The sequence below is a fragment of the Antechinus flavipes genome, chromosome 4 (genome assembly GCF_016432865.1).
Source record: "Antechinus flavipes isolate AdamAnt ecotype Samford, QLD, Australia chromosome 4, AdamAnt_v2, whole genome shotgun sequence".
In the NCBI taxonomy this organism is placed as follows: domain Eukaryota; kingdom Metazoa; phylum Chordata; class Mammalia; order Dasyuromorphia; family Dasyuridae; genus Antechinus; species Antechinus flavipes.
The window spans coordinates 176,349,608-176,376,970 of NC_067401.1; the positions used below are offsets into that span (position 1 = coordinate 176,349,608).

The window sequence follows — 27,363 nt, forward strand, 5'->3', positions numbered from 1 at the left end:
CCAGAACCTAACGAGATCTGGCTGTAACCCCTCAAATCCGGAAGTGACTCAGGCAGACTTTACCGCAGCCCTGTGGCCACATCTGGCAGTTCGGGGCTTTTGCGGGGGCAGTTACTAATCTGCACGACAGTGGAGCACAGCCTGGGCAGCCTCTGATCGGCAGAGTGGGGGGCTCAAACTGGGGCAATAGAACCTCCCCAGCTGACTGAGCTTCCCGGGCAGAAACATTGGATCCCTGCAAATCCATTCACTGCTCAGCTGCTAATACCCATAGCCCCAGGGCAGGGTTTGGCTTGGAGCAGTGAAACTCACTGCTAAGTGTCTAGCCCCAGGGCAGTCGTTATCTCACACAGCAGGGGTTCTTTGCAGAGCACTTTCCCAGCCCGGCCTTGTAGGTCTGAGTTACTTTCAGGTGTGGAACTCTTTCCCAGAGCATTCTAGTACCTCGCTGCTTTTTTGTAGCCGGATGGCAGGACAGCTACCCATCCATATACCTTTCAACTGCTCTGCAGAGGAAGCTGGTAACCTCCTGGCTCTGAAGGCAGACCTTACAGGCTTTAACAAAATGAGTAAAAAAATCAAAAGAACGATAGATAGTTTCTACACAGAAAAAGAACAGCTTTTCAACCCTGAAGAGACTAATAGCAGACAGTCTCCAGACAATTATTGGTCTCCAGTACAAAAGGCTCTCCTCGAAGAGACTATTAAAAACCTTAAAAGACAACTAGAAGAGAAATGGGGAAAGGAAAGAGAAGCTATGCAAGAGAGCAACAACTTCCTAAAATGTGAATTGGAAAAGATAAAAAACTCCTAAGAAGTGCAGGGAAACAGAATTTGTGAATTGGAAAAAGAAAATAACTCACTAAAAAAAAAAAAAAAAAAAATTAGTGAAATGGAAAAAAATTCCATAGAGCAAAACAACTCAATTGGACATATACAAAAAGAAGTAAAAAAAGCTAATGAAGAAAATAACTCACTAAAAATCAGAACTGAACAAATAGAAATGACTGATTCATTGAGACATCAAGAATCAGTCCAGCAAAACCAAAAAAATGAAAGATTGGGAAAAAATGTCACATATTTACTTGGAAAAACAACAGACCTGGAAAATAGATCTAGGAGAGATAACCTGAGGATCATCGGACTACCAGAAAATTATGATGAAAAAAAGAGCCTAGATACTATTTTACAGGAAATCATCAAAGAGAACTGCCCAGAAGTAATAGAACCAGAAGGGAAAATAGGCATTGAAAGAATTCATCAAACACCTTCTGAAAAAGACCCTAAAATAAAGACTCCGAGGAATATTGTGGCCAAACTTCAGAATTTTCTGACTAAAGAAAAAATTTTACAAGCAGCCAGGAAAAAACAGTTCAAATACCGAGGTGCCACAATAAGGATCACGCAAGATCTGGCTGCCTCAACATTAAAGGATCGAAGGGCCTGGAATCAGATATTCCGAAAGGCAAAAGAACTTGGAATGCAACCAAGAATAAACTACCCAGCTAAGCTGAGTATTTTTTTCCACAGAAGAAGATGGACATTTAGTGAAACAGAGGAATTCCATCTGTTTCTAAGGAAAAAACCAGACTTAAACAAAAAATTTGATCTCCAACAACAGGAATCAAGAGAAGTAGAAAAAGGAGAAACTAGACAACATAGTAAAGTAAGAGAATACAGTTCAACCCAACTCCTCCTACAACTACTTCAACAAAGATGAGAAATTGAAGGATACACTGCAAGACTCAAGTGTTTCATTCAAGTCCTCTATCTTCAGAGTCGATGTTCTTTTCACTTGCCATTGTGCTTCCCATGGTCAGGCACACTGTAACATGCCCTTGACTCCTGTGCCTCCAAATCCTGTATTTGGAGTGACCAAATAAATGTCTCCTCTCCAACCCACTCACAAAAAAAAAAAAAAAAAAAAAAAAAAATAGATAGAGCACAGGACCTGGAGTCAAGAAGAATTGAATTCAAATCTAACCTCACATCCTGCCTAGCCCTGGACAAGTCATTTTACCTCTGACTATCTGACAAAATGGATCCACTGGATCCACTAGGGAAGATCTCTGCCAAGAAAAGTCCAAATGGGGACAACAAGGGCTGGACAAGGCTGTCACAATTGAGCAATAACCAGAGAGAAGTTTTCCTGATGCCAGGACCAGCCTTCTAGCCACTGTGCCACCCAAAATGCCCTTATTAATATGCCTATTAGCAACCTGTGTGTTATATATGTTTATTTTAATATGTGCCTATTAACACTTTTGTGTTATATATTATGTGTTAATTTTAATATGTGCCTATTAACAATCTTTGTGTTATATGTTAAAAAAAAAAAAGAGAGAGAGATCATTAGTAACTTTGGAGAAATAGTTTCAATTTAATGATAAGGTCATAAGACATATTTCAAGCAAAAGGAGAGGAAAGGTAGTCATTTTCTTCAAAGAAAAAGATGGAGACTCTTCATACAAGAAGCAAAAGCAAGTCCAAGATAATCTCTAAAACAAAATAATTTTATTTTGTTTTTTGTCATTTTGTCACCTTTGGAAGTCTGGTCATGTCTATGGACTCCGTGGAATTATGTTTCCAAATACATTTAATTACAATGGAAACATATTGAATTACAGTTACCAAAGTATTTTTAAAACACATTTATAGACTCCAGGTTAACAGACTCCCTGTTCTAAGAGGTAGTCTCCAGGGGAGTACTCCCAGAGATCTTAGCTTCAGATTAGTAAACATGGCATTTTATCAAGTCTGTGGTGGCATAAAGCTAAAATGGATAGTTAACACTTTAGATGACCAAACCAGGATCCAAAATGACCATGCTAAAGCAATGCTCCAAATCAAATAAAATGGAATTTAATAAAAATAAATGTGAAGTCCTACACTTGTGTTTTTAAAAAAACCCTCAAAAGCCCAAGTATATATTATCTATTATTAGACAACAGTTTATGGGAAAGAGACAACAAACTCAATATGAGTTTAATATTATGTGATTCTATCATACGATGTGACTTATAATATAGAAATCAAAAAATTTCTTTCATTTGGGCTACATTTATAAGAAAGCCATAGTACAGAACTAGAAAGGTTATAATTCTGCTTATGGGAAAGTTGTAATATATACCCAGTGTACCGTGGAGTATGTCCAGAGGAGGGCACCAGGAAAAAAATGAAAAACATGCATAAAGCTGCTAGATGATATAGTAAAGAGAGCCCCAGGCCTATAGGTAGACCTGCAGTTGAATCCTGGCTCAGATTCTTACCATCTAGCTATATGACCTTATAAGTTATTGAACTCTTGTTTCTTCAAATATAAAATGTAGTAATAATGGCGCTTACCTCTTAGGGTTGTGATGAAGATAAAATAACATTTCTAAGTACCTTGCAAACCTTAAAGTGTTGAGCTTTTGAAGATGAGTCTTGAAAGGAAACTAAGTATTGACTGTTATTGCTTATCATTATTATGATAAGTTGTCAATTGAAGGAACTGAAAGAGTTGAAGATATGTTTAATCTGAATAAGAGACTAACACAATGCTTGGCACATAGCAGGCACTTAAATGCTTATTGACCAGCTAAGGGAACATCTTCGCTGTCTTCAAGGAAATAACTGAAAATCTATTATTTTTAAGAGGATGAACTGGATTTGTTCTGCTTAACAGAATGCAGAAGTAGAAACAAAGTATAGATGTTTTCTAGAGACAGATTTTGACCTCACTAAAATGAGAAAATTCTTCCTAACAATTTCTATTGCACAAAATTCAAATAGACCATAATCGGATGTGGTGGATTTCTCTCTCCAGAAATCTTTAAAGGATGTTAGATGATCATTTGGTCAGAATGTTGTAAAGGGGATTCCTGTTTGAATACAGATTGGACCAATTAGAATCTGAGGTTCCTTCCAACCTTGAGTTTTGGTGTAATTGCAATTCTTGAAATTATTGTTTCTGCCCCTCAAAAAGATTTGATTATGTGTTTCTATAATATTTAAATATCAAAATTGAAATAAAAAGTAATTATGCTTTTGTTCATACTTCTATTCCCAAAACTAGTGATGCATTCAAGTAATTTCCCATGTCCTGATAAGAGGAGTTAACAAATGAAAGTAATGACTGATTATGAAATTGCTAGACATTATTTAAACATACTTCTGAAATAAAAAAGTTTCATTTTAATAATGACAACTTTTCAGTTTTTCTTGCAAATAGTCCAACTTGATGAAGTAGATAAGGCAAGATATGTATTCAGATCCCACTCATCTGAATCTGTGATTCAATCAACATTGCATTTGTTAGTTGTGTGATGCTAGGTCCATCACTTCTGTTCTCAGTTCCTCAGTTTTCCTATGTACAAGATGAGAATGTTTGACTCAATTTCTTTATATTTCTTAATTTAATTCTATGATATTGTATTTTATATCATAATAATATAATTAGTGGGTTTTTTTATTTTAAATATAAGCATGAATTAATTTTCTATTCTAATTTCACCATAACCACGTTCCAAATGTTTTCTCATGTTATACTTATATTATTATCAAATACTGCTTAATATAACCTTGGTTTTCCTGATTACACTTTTAAGGGAAACCTTTTTCATCATGTCTGGACTTTCTTTATGGCTCACCCTGTTACAGTTTAGAATTTGTCTTAGCTTTTGTATTTTTTCCTGTATCTATTATACTCTACCATTGAAAACTCTTCTCTGTATTTTTCTCCTCTTCATTTTCATAAGGTTTTGTTTTTATTTTCATATTTACTTAGCACATGATCACTAGTGTTATAATTGTGTATTTACAACAGAAAAGTGTGTATATATTTATTTTAGCTCCTGGGTCTGTATCCCAAAGAGATCATAAAGGAGGGATAAAGACCAGCATGTGCAAAAAGGTTTTAGCAATTTTTTTTGTAGTAGCAAAGAATGGAAAACTGGCTGGATGCCCATCAGTTAGGGAATTCATGAACAAATTAGTATATATGGATATAATGGAATATATTTTTTTCCTGAGACAATTAGGGTTAAGTGACTTGCCCAGGGTCACACAGCTAGGAAGTGTTAAATGTCTGAGGCCAGATTTGAATTCAGGTCCTCCTGACTTTAGGGCTGGTATTCTATCCACTACATCACCTAGCTGCCCCTGGAAAGACTTACATGAACTGATGCCAAGTGAAGTGAGTAGAACCAAAAAAACACAGTAACAACAAAATTATGTGATGATCAACTGTGATGGACTTGGATCTTTGCCAAACTGTCAAATGAAATAATTCAGGGCAATTCCAATAGACTTATAATGGAGACCACATGCAGAGAGAGAACTATGGAGACTGAATGTGGATCAAAGTATAGTATTTTCATCTTCCTTGTGTTGTTGTTTGCTTGATTGTTTTTTTTTTCTTTCTCATGTTTTTTCCCCTTTTAGTCTGATTTTTTTGGAGTAGCATGATGAATATGGAAATATGTTTAGCAGAATTGTATATGTTTAACCTGTTTCAAATTGCTTGCTGTCTTGAGGAGGGGAGGAGGGAGGAAAGTGAGAAAAACTTGGAACACAAGATTTTTGCAAAGATGAATGTTGAAAACTATCTTTGCATATATTTCAAAAAATAAAATACTATTAAAATGAAAAAATTCTACTAAAAAAAAAACCCTTTTTATTCTGCTCAGTACTTAGGATACTTCTTTGATGTAATTTTGAATGGAATTGAATTTTAACTGAATTTTTCAGTTACTAGACATTTCCTTGTCTCTTTCATTCTACAGTGATCAGGTTTTTGCCTGAAAATCAATCAGTCGTTATGAAATCAAAAAATTTCCTGTAAATATTTGCTACTTCTCAGTCAATCAGTTATATGCTTATCTATCACAAAGTATATAGTAATTGCTACCAGGTATTTGTGTTAATTATCCTTCAATGTCTTCTGAAGAGGGCAAACTAAGAAAACCCCTTTTGGAGGTAGTAAATTGTTTGCAGTTTTTTTTGTTTAATGTCTTATTGATGCCTTTTATTCTTTTGTCAGTCTTTTCTGAACCACTCTCTCTCCCATCCCTTGTAACTACATTTAAGGCAAAATTAGTGAACACAATAGCCATTTCTAACAACAGATACAGTGTTTTTCATCCCCCACCTCTCTAAGAGAAGCAAGAAGTTTGTGCTCATTTTGAAAATCCCATGATCATATTTTGAAGCTAACCCCTCTTCTCCAATTCTGTCACCTTTAGGCATTTAGCACTGTCTTCCAGAAAGCTGTGCAAAAAACTGATCCCAATAAAAATCTCCAACAGAGAATAACCAGTTTGATCGATAATATTACCTTTTCTGTGTATCAGTACACCACCCGGGGGCTTTTTGAATGTGACAAGTTGACTTATATCACCCAACTCACCTTTCAGGTAAGCACAAAACTTAATTTTAGGTTTTTTTGTTTTGTTTTGTTTATCTGGGGGGAAAGGGGTGAGTAAAACTGTCTATGGCTTGAGGTACTATAGAAATAGATTTTTTTATGGATATAAACAGTAACTATATCAAGAACTCTAACCATTGGACATTTTTATTATTTATATATGTATATATATGTAAAGTATGGGCTAAATCCCTGGAGGGCCTCAGGGTCAGGATAAATCAAAATCTTTGGTCTTTAGGGGGAGAAGTGAAGGAAGCAGGCAAGCTGCCACACGGCTTGCCAAAAATGTATCCTGGATTCTGGAGCTGGGAATCTCCAGCCTCTCTCCTCCTTTTCCAGTCCCAAGTAACTCTGGCCTCTCTCTCCCCACCCTCCAATCCTTGCTTAGGATTATCTTAACACCAAACATTCAGCAAGCACCAATGGTGAGGAGAGCCATTATCCAAATATATGCTAATAGAGTCATTATCTCACATTAAATAGGTAATTAGCCTTAAATGCTAGGTTGTCTGATTTAAGCATACCTTTTTGGAGTTTCAGACCACTACAGATGTATATATCTATATTTTTTTTAAGTCTTTGTCTTGATCATATCCTGAATGTTCAAGGCATTAGGCAGAGGTGTCAGGCTGAAAGGTTCAAGCACACCCTATCTTATGAGATAATAGAATTTAGTGTTAGGAGGAATTCTAAAGATAATCTAATGCAATGTTCTAATTTTACAATAAAAGACAACTGAGGCCTAAAGAAGTAAGTTGACTTGTTTATGATTACCTAGGAGTAAGGAGCAAAACTACCTGTTATAATCCATACTTTATGTCCAAGCCACTCTATATATCCATGCCAAATGGATATTATAATATTTTCATCATGGTACTTTATTTATGGTACATATTATATTTCCATCCTAATGAATACTAAACCTATATTTTGCAACTCTTTTTTGCTTTAGGCCCAATAATCCATAGAACCATAAATAATAATGCTGGAAGAAACTTTAGCTATTATCTTTTCCACTCTCTTCACTTAACAAATTTTGTAACCATGGCATGCCTATTTGAATTTTTAAATTTTTATTTATAAACTTTTTTCTTTCTTAATAGTAGAACTTTTATGAAAATCCTATTTCTATGAGGCAGGGAGGTAGCATTGTGTTATCAAAATATATTCTTATTGGCAAGTCCTACCAAGATGGAAAAGTTGCAAGTGTGAGGCTAGAAATTAAATGTATATGTTATATATAGACCAAACCTAGTTAAGCTTAACCCTGAAGGCTGAGCATTAACCAATTAATAAGCATTTATTAAGTACCTACTATATGCTGGGCATTGTTATATGCAATGAGGATAGAAAAACAAAAATGAAAGTTAATGACCTCAAGAAAAAGGGAAAAAGCTCCTAAGAATCATAAAGTCAGGTTCCAGATTATAGCAACAATAAAATGAAGCATTGGTCACTTTTTCCAGTTCCAAATAATGAATCTATAGATTACATTTCATTGATAGAACAATTAAAATTCAATCAAAAGGACATGGAATGCAATAAACCTAACAAGATTTCAGTCTGAAACAAATTCCAGAACACTAATTCTAAATGTGTGTTCATGTTGGAAAGCATTTCAGTATGCTTTATCTAGTTGCCTCCATGCTTCATCAGGACACACAAACTAAACCACTAGCTTATATTTTAAGAACCACACAAAGATTAGTGATTCAGAAATTCTGTCAATATCCCATCCTCATCAATCCCACCATCAATTTATATTATTTTGCAACAAGAAGAATTCTGTCCTGCTACCTGAAGAGTGATTTGAAATTAGAGAAAGGAAAAATAAGGTTTCCTTTTGTCTAGGGTAGCCGTTAGGTTGGGAACCAAAAGGCTATAGACCATGTATTGCAAATACCTATCCTTCTCTTACCTGAGGTGCAAAAAGTGTCAGATGCTGATTTACCTCGGCCCAAGAAAGAAAGAACAAAGAGAAATAAGTGAAGCTGCCCCAATTCTAAAGAAAATTTAGAAATCTGGAAACCCAAATCCATTCATTCTTCCTTCCTCAACTACTTAGGGTTAGTTCTGAGTTTGAAGGAAAAAAAATAAATTTTCCAGTATGAGAAGATACTAAAGCAGCTTTGTAGTATATCAATGGGGCTTTTATATAACTATAAAAAGAGAAGTAAAAAAGGAAGGAATTAGGGAAATATATTTAAAAGCTAAAATGATTAAAAATTTCAAAATCAAAGAAAATTAAAGATCTAGAGCATAAGCAGGTAAATCAATAGAGAGGATATTAAAATTAGAAAGCTGAATATTCAAATATCAAAAACATTACAAACTTCTCTAAATAAATTACAAGATAGTGGATGTTGAATGAACACTTGATGAAACACAAAACCATGAAGAAATATGAAAAGCATAAGAGAGCAAGTTAGAAGAGAATAAATATCAGAATTTATGGCTCACATAGCAGAAATAATTAACAAAGTAGAAAAATGTGAAACTACAGTGGCAAATCTCTCCAAAGAAATTAAAGAGAGAACAACAGATTTGGAATATAAATATACTGAAATAAAAGTCAGTCTGGAAAAACAAAAGGTAAAAATGCTTACTTTTTAAAAATCATGATTTCTCTAGGAGCAAAAATCATTGTTCATGAAAACAGAATAGTTTTTTGACTGAAATGTGACCCTATGTGAGATGTAATCAGCACTCTGTGAGTGCAGAAGCAGCAGAAATGATGCTGCCTGTGGGCACTTGCAGGAGAGTAATGTGAAATGACTCCTTGTCCTGAGAATTTATAGAAGAACTCAAAAAAGAATTTAAAAATCAAATGAGATTTGAAGAAAATCTTTTTTTAAAAATCCAAGAAAAATAAGATTATGAGAAAAAAAAGTTAACCAACTGGAAAAGGAGATACAGAGTCTCAAAGATGAAAATAACTCTTTGAAAATTAGAATTGAGCAAGGGGAAGCCAGTGAAGCTATGAGAGACCATGCAATAACAAAACATATTATAAAGAATGGGAAAAAATAGAACAGAATGTGGGAAACATAAGAAAAACAACAGATCTTGAGAACCTATTAAGAAGAGAAAATATAAGAATAATTGGACGACTTGAAAGTTGTAATTAAAAAAAAAAAAAAAAAACCTTGACACAATAATGAAAAAAAACAATCCAAGAAAATTATCCTGGAGTGATAGATTATGAGAGGAAGGTAGAAATAGAAAAAAAAACAAAAATCCACCCATCATTACCTCAATGAGATTCTTTGTGGAAAACAGAAATACTACTGCCAAATTTCAAAAATCCCAGATCAAAGAGAAAATTTTGCAAGAAACAATTTTGCAAGAAACAAGTAAAACACATATTATAAAAAACATATTCAGATATGCTGGAGCTACAGTTAGAATTGTAAAAGACTTGTCAGCAGCTACAATAAAAGATCACAGGTCTTAGAATCATATCTATAGACAAGCAAAAGAACTAGGCTTGCAGCCAAAAAAAATCATATCCAGCAAAATTATATACAATTTTAATGAGAAAAAAATTGACATTCCATGAACTTAACAGAAATTTAATATATGAGCCAATATCAAAGAGCAATTTTGAGGAATTCAACATGGATAAACTATTTTAAACATGGACAAATTGTTTGTTTTAACATGGGGAAACGCATACTTTATGTTTAAGATTTACATCAACAATAGGGTAAGTTCAAAAGAAAGATAAGCAGAATAAAGGTAAAAATGGTAATTATTTTATACAAATTAGGTACAGAAGTAGAATAGACAGAGAGGCATTAGAGCAGGGGAGAAGGACTCATAGACTTGAAAACCTACTCACATTGGTAATGGGTTCAATAGGCAATTATATATATGTGTGTGTGTGTGTGTATGTGTGTGTATATATATATATATATATATATATATATATATAATATATATATATATATATATATATATATATATATATATATAATGAAGGCTATAGCACTCTCCAAAATCTGTAAAGACATAAGTGGGGAGAGACAGGTGGATGGGGAAGCAAAAGGTGAGGGAAAAAGACAAGGGAGGGATCCCTGGTTGGAGAGAGATTAAGTAATAGTAAGCCAAGTTATGGAGTAGAATTTAATGAAAGAGTCAGTGGGGATAGGAAAGACATGTGTGTCTGGGATGGGTGTGTGTCTATCTACATATGTATACATAAATATATCTTTTCTTAACTGTAGCTTGCTTGAACTAGACAAAAATATTGTCTATGTGTGTGCATATGTATGTGAATGTATATATCTACATATGTATATATAAATATATCCTTTCTTAACTATAGCCTGCTTGGGGGTGGTGGTGAGGATGAAAGGGAGGAGAAGAATAAAGTAAATAAGGTGTGCAGCAGAGAACAAAAGAACAATTTACAAGGAATTAAAGAAAAGATGGACCCCCATGAATATAATTTCTTCTTAAATTATTTATAATTTAATTATAATAATTATTATATTTTATATATAATATGTATATTATATATAATAATATAATATAATATAAATATAAAAATTATAATAATTATTAAATTATTATAAAATAATTTCTTAAATTAGCATTTGTTGTTATTTATTTTGAATCCTCCCTGATGTTCTGCTGGGCACATGATAATGTTCTGTTGTTTTGTTTGATTTTGCTTTGTATTTTTTTTTCTATTTTTCTTTTTGCCTATTCTGTTTCTTCAAATAAAATAAATTTGGGAGAAAAAAAGAACTTGGTTTTGCTTTTGAAAAAAAAGTACAAAATGAAATTAAGATAAAATTAGATAAAGATAAAATCAGAATTTAAAGAAATAAAGAAGTGACTGTGAACAATCAGGCCAAAAGCAAAACTGGGTTTAGTCCCCAGAACCCAAACTCCCCAATATGGGTAAATCAATACATTTTGTGGGATAGGATTAAATTGCACAATGAGAGGTTGCATAAATTGGAAGGTGGGAGATAGAGGATAGAAAAGAACATGCAATGTAGGGAATGGGAGAGCAATAAAAGGAAGCTAACATTTGTTAACTCAAGAAGAAAACAGTCTACAAGAAAATGGGGAAGGTGGTTTATAAAAAGGAGAGATATAAATGTGAATAAAAAAATGAATGGGAAGATTGCAACCCAGTAGAAGAAGAAATTTCATAGAAGACTGCTCCCATAAAGGAAAAGGAGATGAAAACTAATTGGTCTAATCTGGGAGAAATTGGTATACAGGAAGATGACTTCTGAGAAAGTATTTTTACTTCATTGTACAACATCTTACGTCATAAGAAAGTAAATCAGAGCTCCTAGGGGCAACTAGAAGAGATAATTTTGGGGAGTTGGTCAATAAAATTTTTTTCAGAATAATCATAGGGAAGGCAGGATTATAGAACTTGATCACACTATTTCATACACAGAGTAATTACTACCAAGGGAAAATGTTTTTTCTTCATCACCTTCATCATGAATCAATACTTATAAAAACATAAAAAAAACCACAAAAATAAAACAAAAAATTCAGAAAACTGACTGATGGATCACGATTCACAAAAAGTAATAATGTAGAAATGAGGTAGAACAAGTCAGTTTACTGACTGGTGGAACACGATTCACAAAAAGTAATAATGTAGAAATGAGGTAGAACAAGAAACTCAAAATTAATATTTCAGAAATTTTATTTCCATAAGAAACCCAAAGGGATTTTTTAAAGGAATAAATAAATACATTGACTATGAATGAAAGAACAAAGATTCAGAATACAAAGGTAAGAAAATGGATGATAAGAATGAGATAAAGAAATTCTTAGGAGAAAGGTCTAGGGGGAAAAAACCTAACAAAAGAGATTAGCAGAGAGAAAAGGAAGAGGAATTTTGAACTCATTGCTTAAAAGAAGGAAAGATATTGAGAAGATTAGATAGTTAAATTTTTTTAAAGGAACAAAAATCAACTTTAAAAACTCCAACACTAGAGTTAGAGTTGACAAAAAGAAAAGAGGTGTTGATGAGGAGGAGAAAAAGTCTGTGATAACAGAACCAAAACAGATTAAGCAAAACCAATTTCAGGGGCAGAGTACTAGTTAAAAAGAAGGAGAATGAAAAATCATCATCAGAATTATCTTCACAATGTTGAAACTGCCAATATGAACAATAATTGCATAGAATGAAAAAGTTTGGAGTTCTGCTATGTATTCATGAAGGAAGTTCCTGCACCATCAGGAAATGATAAAACATGAATATTCTAAGGATAATTTGACTAAATTTTAATTCCTCCAGGATATGTGATTGTGTTGGTGTAACTGCTTCTTCCTTTCACCTTGCAAAGCACAATTAAGTAGTAGACAGTCTAAAAGATTTACCAAAGCCAAAAAATTCATCATCACTCTCTGATTAATCTGGTAATGATCCTCTTCAAATCTGGGCTGATAGGGAGACAGAAAACTAATCCAACATTTGGCATCAAAAGCATTCTTTATAAAAATCTTCACATCTTGACAATGGGGGACAATATTCTAAAACCTTGCTGCTTTTGACAAAGTCTTTGAGATTACAAGGTCACTTCCATGTCAGGATGAGGCTTCAAAAGAGGAATTTAGAGGGGGAACTTGAACTCACAGAACTAAATTCAAACAGAGCAATTTCTCTCCATTCCCAATTATTATCTGACAATAACAAGCATAACATGTCCTTCTAGTATTTTGGAAACATGATTCACTCCTTTCCTGAAATATACTTCCTCTCCTTTCTAGCAATTCATGTCCATTACTTAAAGGATGAAATAATCATAGATATGAATAGATCTATTCTAACCTTCATGTTTCACAGATGAAGAAATGGAGGCCCAAACAGATTTTGATTTGTCCAAGGTCATCCTTCCTTCAAAACCTAACCTGTTGGAATCTTTACAAATTATTAAGTCATTAGAGTTAAGATGTTTTGGGCCAGAACCTGAAACAAGGTACTAAGTAGAACTAATTGATACAATGCTTATGTTTACACCTTTACTCATTGGAATTCATAAGTATGGGAGATTCACAAAGTTAACTGTGTAACTTTGTGAATTCACACCTCCTTTGAAGCTCTTAGGGCCAGAGAGCACTCTGGGAAGAAATCCACAATCCCTCTCTCTCGAAGGAGCATAAATAGAGCTTCAGTGAGCCCAGTTAAGAGAGTTCAGCTAAATTTAGATTGAGAGGGGAGCGTCAAGTGAATTTAGCCAGAAGCCCTCTCTGAGGAGTTTTACTTCGGAACATTGACTAGGGTCAGAGAGGAGCACTCTGGGAGATTGAGAGCCAGTAGCCCTCTCTCAGAGGCCAGACAGATTCAATTGGTGCTGGCTCTCAAGGCTGAAGAAAGCAGAGGCAGAAGCAAAGGACAAAGCTGCAAGAGCTCTTAGAACCGAGGAGAGAGAGAGAGAGGCCTCTAAGAAAAGCTATCCAGGCTATATTAGAGATTGAGAGCCAGAAGCCCTCTCTCCGAGGCAAGCGAGATCCATTCCATTTTCCACCTTTGTGCTGGCTGGAGGACTGAAGGAGAAACCTTTGGATTTGGAGACATTTGGAGGGAGCTCTTGGAACCAAGCAGAGAGATAGGCCTCTAAGCTAACCGGGCTATATTGGAGGCAATAAAAGGTCTGAACTTTTATCACCTGGCTGCATTTTGAAGTGATTATTACTTTCAACTGCAACTAAGGCTGCCTCCAGAAAACCTCCCTGAGAAACCTGCCTGCTCCCAGAGGAAACTATTATGTTATTTTAAAAGAAGAAAATCACCACACTAACCCAAAATTGAGTTCTTTCCAAAAGTTTCTCCTGATTTATTGCTCCTTTCTTTTCCCCCCAAATTCTCATCATTGCTGTAATCTTCAATATTTATGCATATATTCATTCTATTTTCCATGTATTTATATAGTTACTTCATAAATAACAAAAGCATTTTATATGCATGATTCAGCTCTGTATTTGACCATAAATTCTTCCATAGAATGAGACCTCCCTAAGGATAAAGGCTGGTTTTGCCTTTTTTTTTGTATCCCAGTATCCAGCATAATGCCATGCACATGGTAATGCTTAATAAATATTTATTGGTTTCAAGGACAGGAAACATATCTTCAAATTCTTTTCTATTTTCTCCTACTGCCACTATAATGTTCAACATACTGTAGGCGTTTAATACAAATAAAAGCAAGTAATCCTTGCCTTCAAGGAACTCATAATCTAATGAGAATGATAACTCACAAAAGGAAGTTGAAAAACCTAGAGAAGTTATGGAAGGGAGAGAAAATATCTGATGCAAAAGTGTGATGAAACTCTAAAAAAGCAATGCAGAAAATGAGAGAAAATTCTTTTAAGGTTCTTGAGCCCAAACCTCGCCCTCCATAAGAATCCAATCAGAGGAGCAGAAGGTATTGATGATATGTGGCAAATTCCTTCTTGCAACATAAGATTTCCCAGTGAACGAAGGCATGATGAAAGAGATCCAAAGAAGTACAAAAACAGTGTATGTGATGCTAACTTTACTTCAGCCCTCTTTAAGAACAGAATTTGAAAGAACAGCTTAGTAGAACTAATTATGAGACATATAACTTTGAATATTAAAAGGCATATGATATTTCTAAAAATATACAGATACGGTATTTGAGGTTATATGAATACATTGTCATTTAATTTTGTAGATTCTCTTAATGAACCAGGAAATCAGTGCTGTTGAATTGGACTTCCTTCTTCGATACCCAGCACAGTCTGATGTTCTTAGTCCTGTAGATTTTCTCTCCCACCAATCCTGGGGTGGCATCAAGGTGAGTATTATCCCATTTTAAAAATGAAGATTTTTAACATCTAAAATCTTTTAAATCTTTTTTTAAAAGTTGTAACCTTCACCCATTTACTAAATTCAACCCCAAGGCAAAGTGTATTACCGAATCTTTTTAGTGTTCCTTTATTATCATAAGAGACACTTGTAGTAGTTTGTGTTATAGCAGCACTCATGTTTATTAGCTGCCTATAGGCAGCCTCAATATGGAAGAATGGGTGGTGACATCCTTAGGGCTTTTTCTTTAACTTGCTGCCACTTAGACAGTGGATTTTCTTAAGATAGTAGCAATATCTCCTATCCAAGTTCCATCCACCTGCTTTGCTTTATTTGTTAAAGGGTATTACTCTATTTCTGCATCAAATTTGACAAAGAATGACTTAGCATATCCAAAGATTTCTTCTTGTTGCTATACTATGCTTATGTTAGTAATCATACTTCTATGATCTCTCCTACTAAAATTTTAGTGTGGGAAGAAATGATATTAGGCTACATCTGAATCCCAACTGGGTATTAAGCTCAATGGAGAAATAGGGGGAAAATAGTATTTCATCCTGGTGAGCTCCATCTAACTGTTGTTATCCGTGATACCCGAATAGCATCATTTTTTTCCTTCTGAATATTATCACCTACCATGACTTGACTGTATTCCTCATGGGCTCTTTTCTCTCTCCTTCTGTATCCAATCAATAATGAATATTATCAACAGCATTCTTTATAAAATATTGCTTTAATTTGGAACTATGCTCAAAAAGTTATCAAACTGTGCATACCCTTTGATCCAACAGTGTTTCTACTGGGCTTATACCCCAAAGAGATACTAAAGAAGGGAAAGGGACCTGCATGTGCCAAAATATTTGTGGCAGCCCTGTTTGTAGTGGTTAGAAGCTGGAAAATGAATGGATGCCCATCAATTGGAGAATGGTTGAGTAAATTGTGGTATGTGAACGTTATGGAATATTATTGTTCTATAAGGAATGACCAGCAGAGAGGACTGGCAAGATTTACATGAACTGATGCTAAGTGAAATGAGCAGAACCAGGAGATCATCATATACCTCAACAATGATACTGTTTGAGGACGTATTCTGATGGAAGTGGATCTCTTCGATAAAGAGAGCTAATTCAGTTTCAATTGATCAAGGATGGACAGAAGCAGCTACACCCAAAGAAAGAACATTGGGAAATGAATATAAACTACTTGCATTTTTCTTTTTCTTCTTAGGTTATTTATACCTTCTGAATCCAATTCTCCCTGTGCAACAAGAAAACTGTTCGGTTCTGCACACATATATTGTATCTAGGATATACTGTAATCTATTCAACATGTAAAGGACTGCTTGCTATCTGGGGGAGGAGATGGAGGGAGGGAGGGGAAAAATCAGAACAGAAGTGAGTGCAAGGGATAATGCTGTAAAAAATTACTCTGGCATGGGTTCTATCAATAAAAAGTTATTTTAAAAAATAATAATAAAATAAAATAAAATATTGCTTTATTTTTTCCTTGTAAAACTCTGTCTTTAGAGAATTTTAGAGACAGTAAAAATAACAAGAACAACATCAAATAAGAATTCCAGGCATTGGGCTAAGTGCTTTATAATCTCATTTGATTCTCACAATAACCCTATAAAGTAGCTGCTATTGTCATATCTTCTTTACAGATAAAGAAACTGAGGTAGACAGAAATTAAGGAACTTGCCCAAAGTCACATAGACACTAAATGTCTATTGGTAGCAAGTGGTCAGAGATTAGTGTTGATGTTATCAAGGATAACAGGCACTTTATCCATAAGAAATGCTTCTCTCAATTAGACTAGTATTCTTGGGTACTTGATCTTAGGATGCTGATTTAGTCTACCAAAGTAAGGAATATCAGGCTCTTCAGAGAGGACAAATTATCATTGGATAACTTCATAAACTGAGGAAAGCATGGGATTTTGCAATAAAAAAGATCAGTGATAACCTTAAAGAAAGCAATTTCAGTAGAATAGTGAGAATGGGAGCTAAATTTCACTGGTTGCTAAGTGAATAGGGGGTAATCATATGAAGATAGTGAATGACTTTTCTAGGAGTTTGACAGTGAAGGAAAGTAGAAATAAAGGATGGCAGTTAAGGGATAGTGGGGTTCAGTGAAAGATTTTTAAGGAAGACATTCACTGCAGTAAGTTGCAGTGAGAAAAGTTGGGTTTGAAATCAGAGGACCAGGTTTCAAACCCTCCTACTTACTTTAACTTTACTTTACTTTAAGCTCAGTTTCCTGATGTATAATATAGAGATAATAACAGAATCTACCTCAAAGAGTTGTTGAGAGAATAAAATGAAATTATGTATATAAAGCTCTTTTGCAAATATTAAAGCACTCTATAAATGTGTTACTATTTATCTTCTTCCCACCTTTTGGAGTCCACACAGAAAAAGCCCTGGAGTAAATTGATGTCTTATACAATTGGTATCCTATAAACATTTTCACAAATAGACAGAATAACTATTTTGTAAATTAATTAAAGTACTGGAGTGAAAGTTCATTTTTTAATAGACTCTTTAAATGTGTCTTTAAGACCACTCTAATATCTGACACTATAATGAGGAATAATATGGACTTAATTCCCATATTATTGGTGATCTCCCTGCCTGGTCTCTATATTTTTGAATCTTTTAATAATAGGTGATCTCATTGGCTCCCATTTTTACAAATTATCATTGCCTTGCAGATGATCCCCAAGTCTATTTTTCCAGTTCTAGGTCCAGGCACATGGATCACAACTTCTTTGTTATCCTAAATCTATGGTCTAATAATTCCATATGTCCCCTCTGTGCTGATGAAATCCCAGGACTTAAGGGGTGGGAGAACATGTGGAATTGGATCTAGTTTCTTTCCCTAATCATTTCTGGGGAAATCTTTCTTCAGAATTCAGATCTTCTCTTAGTCAAAGCATAAATGCCATTATCAATGTGAATTTGTAAACATATCATTTATTTCTCTAGCTTTCTCTCATCCTCAAATTTACTGAGATCACTAAGATTCTTTAGTTATCCAGTATACTGGCTGTGAAGACACACATTCTGGAACCTAGAAAAGATATCCCTTGATTACTGCCCTTATTGCAGTATCCTAATTGGAAAGTAATTCAGAGAAAACTTGTTTTCATAACATGGATAAAACCTTGGAGTATTTATCATAGAATCTAATTATTGTTACATATTAAGGTCTATATGAGGAAATCTTCTAATGCTATATGACATGTTATGTGGAGTCTGATCTAGTAGAAATTAAGCATGGAAATTAAGAAATTAAGCTTAACAATGGAATTGGTTCCATTGTTATTATTTATTTTAACTTTATATATATACATATACACACACGTGTCTGTCTGTGTTTGTGTGTCTTTGTATATGTGTCTCTGTGTCTGTGTGTATATGCAGCAGACATGTTGTATATTTCATTGGTAAATCTAATCTGTAATGCATCACTTTATTAGCCTTTCAGCAGCTCCAATTACTATGGTTACCAATTAATCACAATTGTCTTTTGCACATAATCTGCTATAATTAGTTTAATTAGTTGTACTTTTTCATTTTGCTTAGTAAGAGACTGAAATTCTCTCTCTTCCACTTGGGTGATTAAATGTCATGTTCAGAACAGCATTCTAATGAAATCTGTTTTTTAAGCTGTCATTTATGTAGCTTTTAAAGTTTTACATATTACATGTTATCTCATTGGATCCTCACAAGAATTCTATAAGGTAGATGCTATTTTTATCTCCATTGTACAGAAGAAGAAATTGAGAAAGAGGTTAATTGTCTTGCCCAAGTTCACACAAATAGTAGGTGACTAAGATCATTCCAACTCCAAGTACAGCATTTTATATATTGCAACAATTAGCTGCCTCAGAACAAGGTGGACTTCAGGATAGATTTATTTTACACATTACAGTTTTACACATTTTACACATTTTACACATTTGATAAGAACCCTGGCATTTTAGTTTCCACACACCTGGGAATCTTCGGTGAGCCCTCTTAGGCCATTCTGTCCTGGTTGCAAGCAGATGGTTTGGCAGATTTGCCTTTTATAAAAAGCAAATTGTAAACCACTGAGCCCGGGAAGAACTTGGGACCTAGCCACCATTATCCAGCACTGAAAATCTATCAGCAGAACTGCACCAGCGCAAATTAAAGCAGTTGTCACTCCTACACATTGAACAGACTTCAAGCCTTAAAAAAAATGAATAAAATCCAAAAAATAACTCTCACCATAGACAGCTTTTATGGGCAGAGAGAACAGACCTCAAATGCTGAGGTTCCTAAAGGCAAAGTAATTCTAGATGAAGTCCCAAAGAGAGACATGAGCTGGTCCCCATTTCACAAGGCTTTCTTCAAAGATTGCATAAAGCATCTTTACAAGAGAGATAGAAGAAAGATGAGGAAGTGAAATGAGATCATTTCAAGTAGGAATGGAAAAAGCATATAATGACCCACAAAAGAGATATGAAAAAGACACCAATCCCACTGAAAAACAAAATTTGTGAAATGGAAAAAGAATGCAATGAACAAAAAAATTCAAATAAACAATTGCAAAAGGAGCTAAAAAAGGTAACTGAAGAAAATAATACACTAAAAATTAGAATTGAACAAATGAAAGTGAATGACTCAATAAGACTTCAAGAATCAGTCAAACAAAAACAACAAATGAAAAAGATAGAAGAAAATATGAAATACACCTGTCAGATTGGCTAAGATGACAGGAAAAAATAATGATGAATGTTGGGGGGGATGTGGGAAAACTGGGACACTGATGCATTGTTGGTGGAGTTGTGAATGAATCCAACCATTCTGGAGAGCAATCTGGAATTATGCCCAAAAAGTTATCAAACTGTGCATACCCTTTGATCCAGCAGTGCTACTACTGGGCTTATACCCCAAAGAGATACTAAAGAAGGGAAAGGGACCTGTATGTGCCAAAATGTTTGTGGTAGCCCTGTTTGTAGTGGCTAGAAACTGGAAATTGAATGGATGCCCATCAATTGGAGAATGGCTGGGTAAATTGTAGTATATGAATGTTATGGAATATTATTATTCTGTAAGAAATGACCAGCAGGATGAATACAGAGAGGCTTGGAGAGACTTGCATGAACTGATGCTAAGTGAAATGAGCAGAACCAGGAGATCATTATACACTTCAATAACGATATTGTATGAGGATGTATTCTGATGGAAGTGGATTTCTTTGACAAAGAGACCTAACTCCGTTTCAATTGATAAATGATGGACAGAAGCAGCTACACCCAAAGAAAGAACACTGGGAAACGAATGTGAACTATTTGCATTTTTGTTTTTCTTCCTGGGTTATTTTTACCTTCTGAATCCAATTCTCCCTGTGCAACAAGAGAACTGTTTGGTTCTGCAACCATATATTGTATCTAGGATATACTGCAACATATGTAACATATATATATAGGACTGCTTGCCATCTAGGGGAGGGGGTGAAGGGAGTGGGGGAAAAATCGGAACAGAAGCGAGAGCAAGGAATAATGTTGTAAAAAAAAAAAATTACCCTGGCATGGATTCTGTCAATATAAAGTTATTATAAAATAAAATAAAATTTAAAAAAAAAAAAAGAAAGAAAATATGAAATAGCTCCTAGGAAAAATAACTGACCTGGAAAACAGATCTAGGAGAGACAATCTAAGGATTACTGGACTTCCTAAAAGCCATGATGAAAAATAGAATCTAGACATTATCTTGCAATAAATCCTAAAAGAAAACTGCCCTGTTATTTTAGAATCAGAAGGTAAAATAACCATCAAAAGAATTCACCTATTACCTCCTAAAAGAGACCCCCAAAATTTAAATCCCCAAGGAATATCCTCACAAGGAAAAGATAATGCAAGCAGCCAGAAAATAACAATTTAAATACTGAAGAGCCACAATTTGGATTACCCAGCACCTAGAAGCTTCCAATTTAAAGGATCTAAGGTCTTGGAATCTGATTTTCTGAAAGGCAAAGGAATGTGGATTACAGCTATCCAGCTAAAATGAACATTATATTTCAGGGAAGAAGATGGACATTCAATGATAGAGGTGAATTTCACCTATTTCTAATGAAAAGTCCAGAACTGAACAAAAAAATTGATCTCCAAACAGAACTCAAGAGAAACATAAAAAAGTAAAAAGGAAAGACCTCTTGAGATCTACATTTCTGTTATGGGTATACTTAGAAAATGTGAGTATAATTTGATTTCATTATGATAATATGAAAAAAAACTAGAGGTGGAAAGGGGATTATACTAGAAGGGGGAAAAGGTAAAATAAGGGAAATTACATCTCACAAAGAGGCAAAGAAAACCTATTATAATTGATGAGGGAAAGAAGGGAGGGGAATTAGCATTGTGTGAATCTTACTCTCATCAGATTTGGCTCTAAAAGAGAATATCAGACCACAGAGAAACTTGTCTCATCTTATAGGGAAGTAGGAGGGAAAGAGGGAAAAGAAAAGGAAAGACTAATAGAAGAGAAAACAAGAATTAGGGGAAAACTACACACCTGTCAGACTGGCTAGAATGACAGGGAAAGATAATGCGGAATGTTGGAGGGGATGTGGGAAAACAGGGACTCTAATACATTGTTGGTGGAATTGTGAATACATCTAACCATTCTGGAGAGCAATCTGGAACTATGCTCAAAAAGTTATCAAACTGTGCATACCCTTTGATCCAGCAGTGTTCCTACTGGGCTTATATTCCAGGAGGGATAGGGATCTATATGTGCACGAATGTTTATGCCAGCCTTCTATGTAGTGGCCAGAAACTGGAAACTGAGTAGATGCAGTCAATTGGAGAATGGCTGAATAAATTGTGGTATATGAATATAATGGAATATTATTGTTCGGTAAGAAATGACCAACAGGATGATTTCAGAAAGGCCTGGAGAGACTTACACGAACTGATGCTGAGTGAAATGAGCAGGGCCAGGAGATCATTATATACTTCAACAACAATACTATATCATGATCAATTTTGATGGACCTGGCCACCCTCAGCAATGAGATGAACCAAATCAGTTTCAATGGAGCAGTAATAAACTGAACCAGCTACGCCCAGCAAAAAAATTCTGGGAGATGACTAAGAACCATTACATTGAATTCCCAATCCCTATATTTTTGCCTGCCTGCATTTTGGATTTCCTTCACAGACTAATTGTACAATATTTCAGAGTCCAATTCTTTTTGTAAAACAAAATAACGGTTTGGTCATGTATGCTTATTATGTATCTAATTTATACTTTAATATATTTAACATCTATGATCATCCTGCCATCTAGGGGAGGGGATAGGAGGAAGGAGGGGAAAAATTGGAATAAAAGATTTGGCAATTGTCAATGCTGTAAAATTACCCATATATATAAAACTGTAAATAAAAAGCTATTAAAAAAAAAAGAATTAGGGGAAAGATGTAAAAAAGGGGGAAGAGCTCTAAAGGGGGAGGACTGTTTGAGGGAGGTAGTCATCAAAAGCAAAATACTGGGGAGGAAGGAAGGGGAAAAGGAAAGAAAAAAAGCATAACAGGATGAATAAAATGACAGGAAATACAGAATTAGTTTTTTTTTTTTTTTAACGTGAATGTATATGGGATGAACTCTGCTATAAAATGGAAGCAGATAGCAGAGTGGATTAAAAGCCAGAATCCTACAATATGTTGTTTACAAGAAACACATTTAAAGCATACATACAGAGTGAAGGTAAAGGGCTAGAGCAGAATATATTATTCCTCCGGTGAAGAAAAAAAATTAAGGGTAGCAATCACAGAAATAAAGCAAAGATAGATCTAATTAAAAGAGATAAAGAAGGAAACCATATGGTAAAGGGTACCATAGATAATGAAGCAATATCAATACCAAACATATATGCACCAAGTGGTATAATATGGAAATTCCTAGAAGAGAATTTAAGAGAGATGCAAGAAAAAACAGACAGCAAAACTATATTAGTGGGGGATCTCAACCTTGCTCTCTCATAATTAGATAAATCAAACCACAAAACAAATAAGAAAGAAGTTAAGGAGGTAAACAAAATGTTAGAAAAGTTAGGTATGATAGATCTTTGGAGAAAATTGAATGAAGATAGAAAGGAGTATACTTTTTCTCAGTAGTTCATGGAATTTATACCAAACTTGATCATGTGTTAAGGTATAAAAACCTCAAAATCAAATGCAGAAAGGCAGAAATAGTAAACGCATTTTTTTTTTCAGATCATGATGCAATAAAAACACATGCAATATAAGAGCAGGAGAAAATAAACCAAAAAGTAATTGGAAACTAAATAATCTCATCCTAAAGAATGAATGGGTGAAATAGCAAATTATAGACATAATTAATAATTGCATCTAAAAAAATGAAAATAACGAGACAATATACCAAAATTTGTGGGATGCAGCCAAAGTGATAATAAGGGGAAATTTTATATCACTAGACGTTTACTTGCATAAAATAGAGAAAGAGAAAATCATTGAATTGGGCTTGCAACTAAAAAACTTAAAAAAAGAACAAATTTAAAAACCCCAATCAAATAATAAACTTGAAAGATTAATAAAATTGAAAGTAAAAAAAAAATTACTAAATTAATAAATAAAACTAAAAGTTAGTTTTATGAAAAAAAAAAGTGCTGTTGGATAGGCTGAATGAGTATAATAAAGATGACAATACTACCTAAACTAATCTATTTATTTAATGCTATACCAATCAGACTCCCAAGAAACTATTTTAATGACCTAGAAAAAATAACAACAAAATTCATATGGAAGAACAAAAGGTCAAGAATTTCAAGGGAACTAATGAAAAAAAAATCAAATGAAGACGGCCTAGCTGTAGCAGATCTAAAACTATATTATAAAGCAGCAGTCACCAAAACCATTTGGTATTAGCTAAGAAATAGACTAGTTGATCAGTGAAGTTCCTTAAAGAGCTTATATATATTAGAAGCTGCAAATTTTATTTGGGCTGTGGCAATTCTTTGTACCACACCTACTGAATAGGCTGAATCAGATATTATATTTATGTCGTCTAGGTAATAAGTGAGAGCTAGCATGATCGCATATAATTCGTTCTGCTGAGTGGATTGAAAAGGAGTTCTGACTACTCTTTTTACGGTTAAATCATGAGAGTATACAGCACAAATATTTTGTTTGGCTGCGTCTGTAAAAATAGTTGGTCCTTTAAGAGGAACCTTAGAAACCTTCTCCTCAAAAATCCATTGCCAATTATGCAGTAGTCTGGTTATCTTTAATGGAGATCCATGTGCAAAATTTGGAGCCATGGCCAATAAAATTTGCCACTCTGGGATGGTCTCACAGCATACATTAATTTGTGCATTTGTATAAAAGGTGTATATCTTGTCAGGTCTTGTCCCAGATAATTGTACTGCTCGCTTAATGGCCTTTAATAAAATTCTAGCCACAAGCACTGGGTAAGGAGTAAGGCTTTGTTCTGGTTGTGCTGGGAGGTTCACCCACTCTATCACACTGTCTCCTTGATGAAGGACTGCTGTGGGTGCTTTTTTTGTAGCAAAAACTGATATTTCCAAGGGTTTTTGAGTTACTCTTTCAACTACATTGGATAAAGCCAGTTCAACTTCTCTCAAAGCCTCTTGAGCTTCTTTTGTAAGCTGGCATGGTGAATTTAAAGCAGTGTCTCCCCTTAAAATGTCATATAGGGGTTGTAATTGATTGGTAGTTAAACCTAACACTGGAGGCATCCATTGGATATCTCCTATTAACTTTTGGAAATCACTTAAGGTGTTCAACCTCTCTGTTCTCAAAGACAGTTTTTGTAGTGTAAGTGCCTTAGGATATATTTCATATCCTAAATATTGAAAAGGAGCATGCCTTTGAATTTTTTCTGTAGTGATATGAAGTTTGTAGTATCTTGGGAGAAACTGGGAGAAAAGAGATAGACAATTTTCAAAGATGCATAGTTAAGGAATACAGATTCTCCTGTTCAAAATATTTACTGTTGCATATTTATCACCTCTGTGTCAATAGGGTGATATTATTCTTCATAATCTGTCTTCTGGAGACATGATTGGTCTACATGTTGGAATCTTTACAAATTGCTAACTCATTAGAGTTGATAGATTGTTGATCTGATCTTACAAGAAGATGTTTTGGGCCAGAACTTGAAACAGATATACATGGTATATGTAAATCCATCAATATGGGAGGCATTATACACAATTTACATAAGCACATAGCAATATAACACAGGGTAGTAGTAATGTAACAAATAACAAGAATCAACATGAAAATTTAAGTACTGCAATAGTCTCATCAACAATTTTTCATCTCAAGAAATCCAATGATTCTTGCAATTACATAAAATACATAAGCACATAATAATATAACACAGGCTAGTAGTAATGTAACAAATAACATGAATCAACATGAAAATTTAAGTACTGCAATAGTCTCATCAACAATCTTTCATCTCAAGAAATCCAATGATTCTTGCAATTACATAAAACACATAAGCACATAGCAATATAACACAGGCTAGTGGTAATGTAATAAATAACATGAATCATCCTGAAAATTTACACATGTCCATAAGTCCTAGAAATAGTCCAAAAGGATTCCATTGTCCATTAGTTCATGTGCCAGGAATCCAATAGTTCCTGTAAACTCTGATGTACTGCAAAAGTCTCATCAACAATTTTTCATCTCAGGGACACAGGACAAAATAGTCAATAATCTAGCAATCTAGTGTTTGACAAACCCAAAGATCCCAACTTTGGGGATAAAAATTCACTATTTGACAAAAACTGCTTGGAAAACTAGAAATTAATATGGCAGAAATTGAGCATGGACCCACACTTAACAACCTACACCAATATAAGATCAAAATGGGTTCATGTTTTAGGCATAAAGAGTGAGATTATAAATAAATTAGAGAACATAGGATAATTTACCTTTCAGACTTGTGGAGGAGGAAGGAATTTGTGACCAAAGAAGAACTAGAGATCATTACTGGAATTAATGGAAAATTTTGATAATATCAAGTTAAAAAGATTTTGTATAAATAAAATTAATGCAAACAAGATTAGAAGGGAAGCAATAAACTGGGAAAACATTTTTACAGTTAAAGGTTCTGATAAAGCCTCATCTCCAAAATATATAGAGAATTGGCTCTAATTTATAAGAAATTGAGCCATTTTCCAATTGATAAATGGTTAAAGGATATGAATAATTTCCAGATGATCAAATTGAAACTATTTGTACTCATACAAAAGGGTGTTCCAAATCACTATTGATCAGAGAAATGCAAATTAAGACAACTCTGAGATAGCACTACACACCTCTCAGATTGGCTAAGATGACAGGAAAAGATGACGAACATTGAAGAGGATGTGGGAAAACTGGGACACTGATGCATTGTTGGCGAAGTTGTGAATGGATCCAACCATTCTGGAGAGCAATTTGAAACTATATTCAAAAAGTTATCAAACTGTGCATACCCTTTGATCCAGCAGTGTTACTGCTGGGCCTATATCCCAAGGAGATATTAAAGAAGGGAAAGGGACCTGTATGTGCAAAAATGTTTGTGGCAACCCTTTTCATGGTGGCTAGAAACTGGAAATCAAAGGGATGCCTACCAATTGAAGAATGGCTGAATAAACTGTGATCTATGACTGTTAATATTATTGTTCTATAAGAAATGACCAGCAGGATGAATACAGAGAAGCTTGGAGAAAACATGAACTGATGCTAAGTGTGTAATGCCGGAGAAACTGAGGCAGGAGAGAGATTAGAGAGTTTTTAATATTTTATTAATGGGAGAGTAAGATTGACTGGACAAGACTCTCATTTGGAATTATCCAGTCAGACAGAGATAAAGATATACTGGGACCAAGGAATTCATGTTGGTCCCAGGGCTGGAGGAGTCCAGCATACAACTGCCAGCCGCCATACTCCAGCAATGAATGGAGAATCTCTAACCTTTATATACCTTTTGGAGACAAAGAAGAGGGAAAGAGTGGGAAAGAGCGGGAAAGCCCAGCTGGAAAAGGCTATAAACCAAAAAAAAAAAAAAAAAAATCCCAGAGACAGGATGTCTGAATACCCAGAGATAAAGATGTTAGTGAAATATCTTGGAATATTT

General features: G+C 34.4%; 1 protein-coding gene across 1 annotated transcript in view; it reads left to right on the forward strand.

Annotated features, from left to right (window-relative positions):
* DNAH9 (dynein axonemal heavy chain 9) overlaps positions 1–27,363 on the forward strand; it is a 581,066-nt gene that overhangs the window by 491,618 nt on the left and 62,085 nt on the right. Inside the window, exons 58-59 of the mRNA XM_051995550.1 lie at positions 6,225–6,395; positions 15,082–15,204. Coding sequence (XP_051851510.1) covers positions 6,225–6,395; positions 15,082–15,204 — 294 coding nt within the window. The remainder of the gene's footprint in view (positions 1–6,224; positions 6,396–15,081; positions 15,205–27,363) is intronic.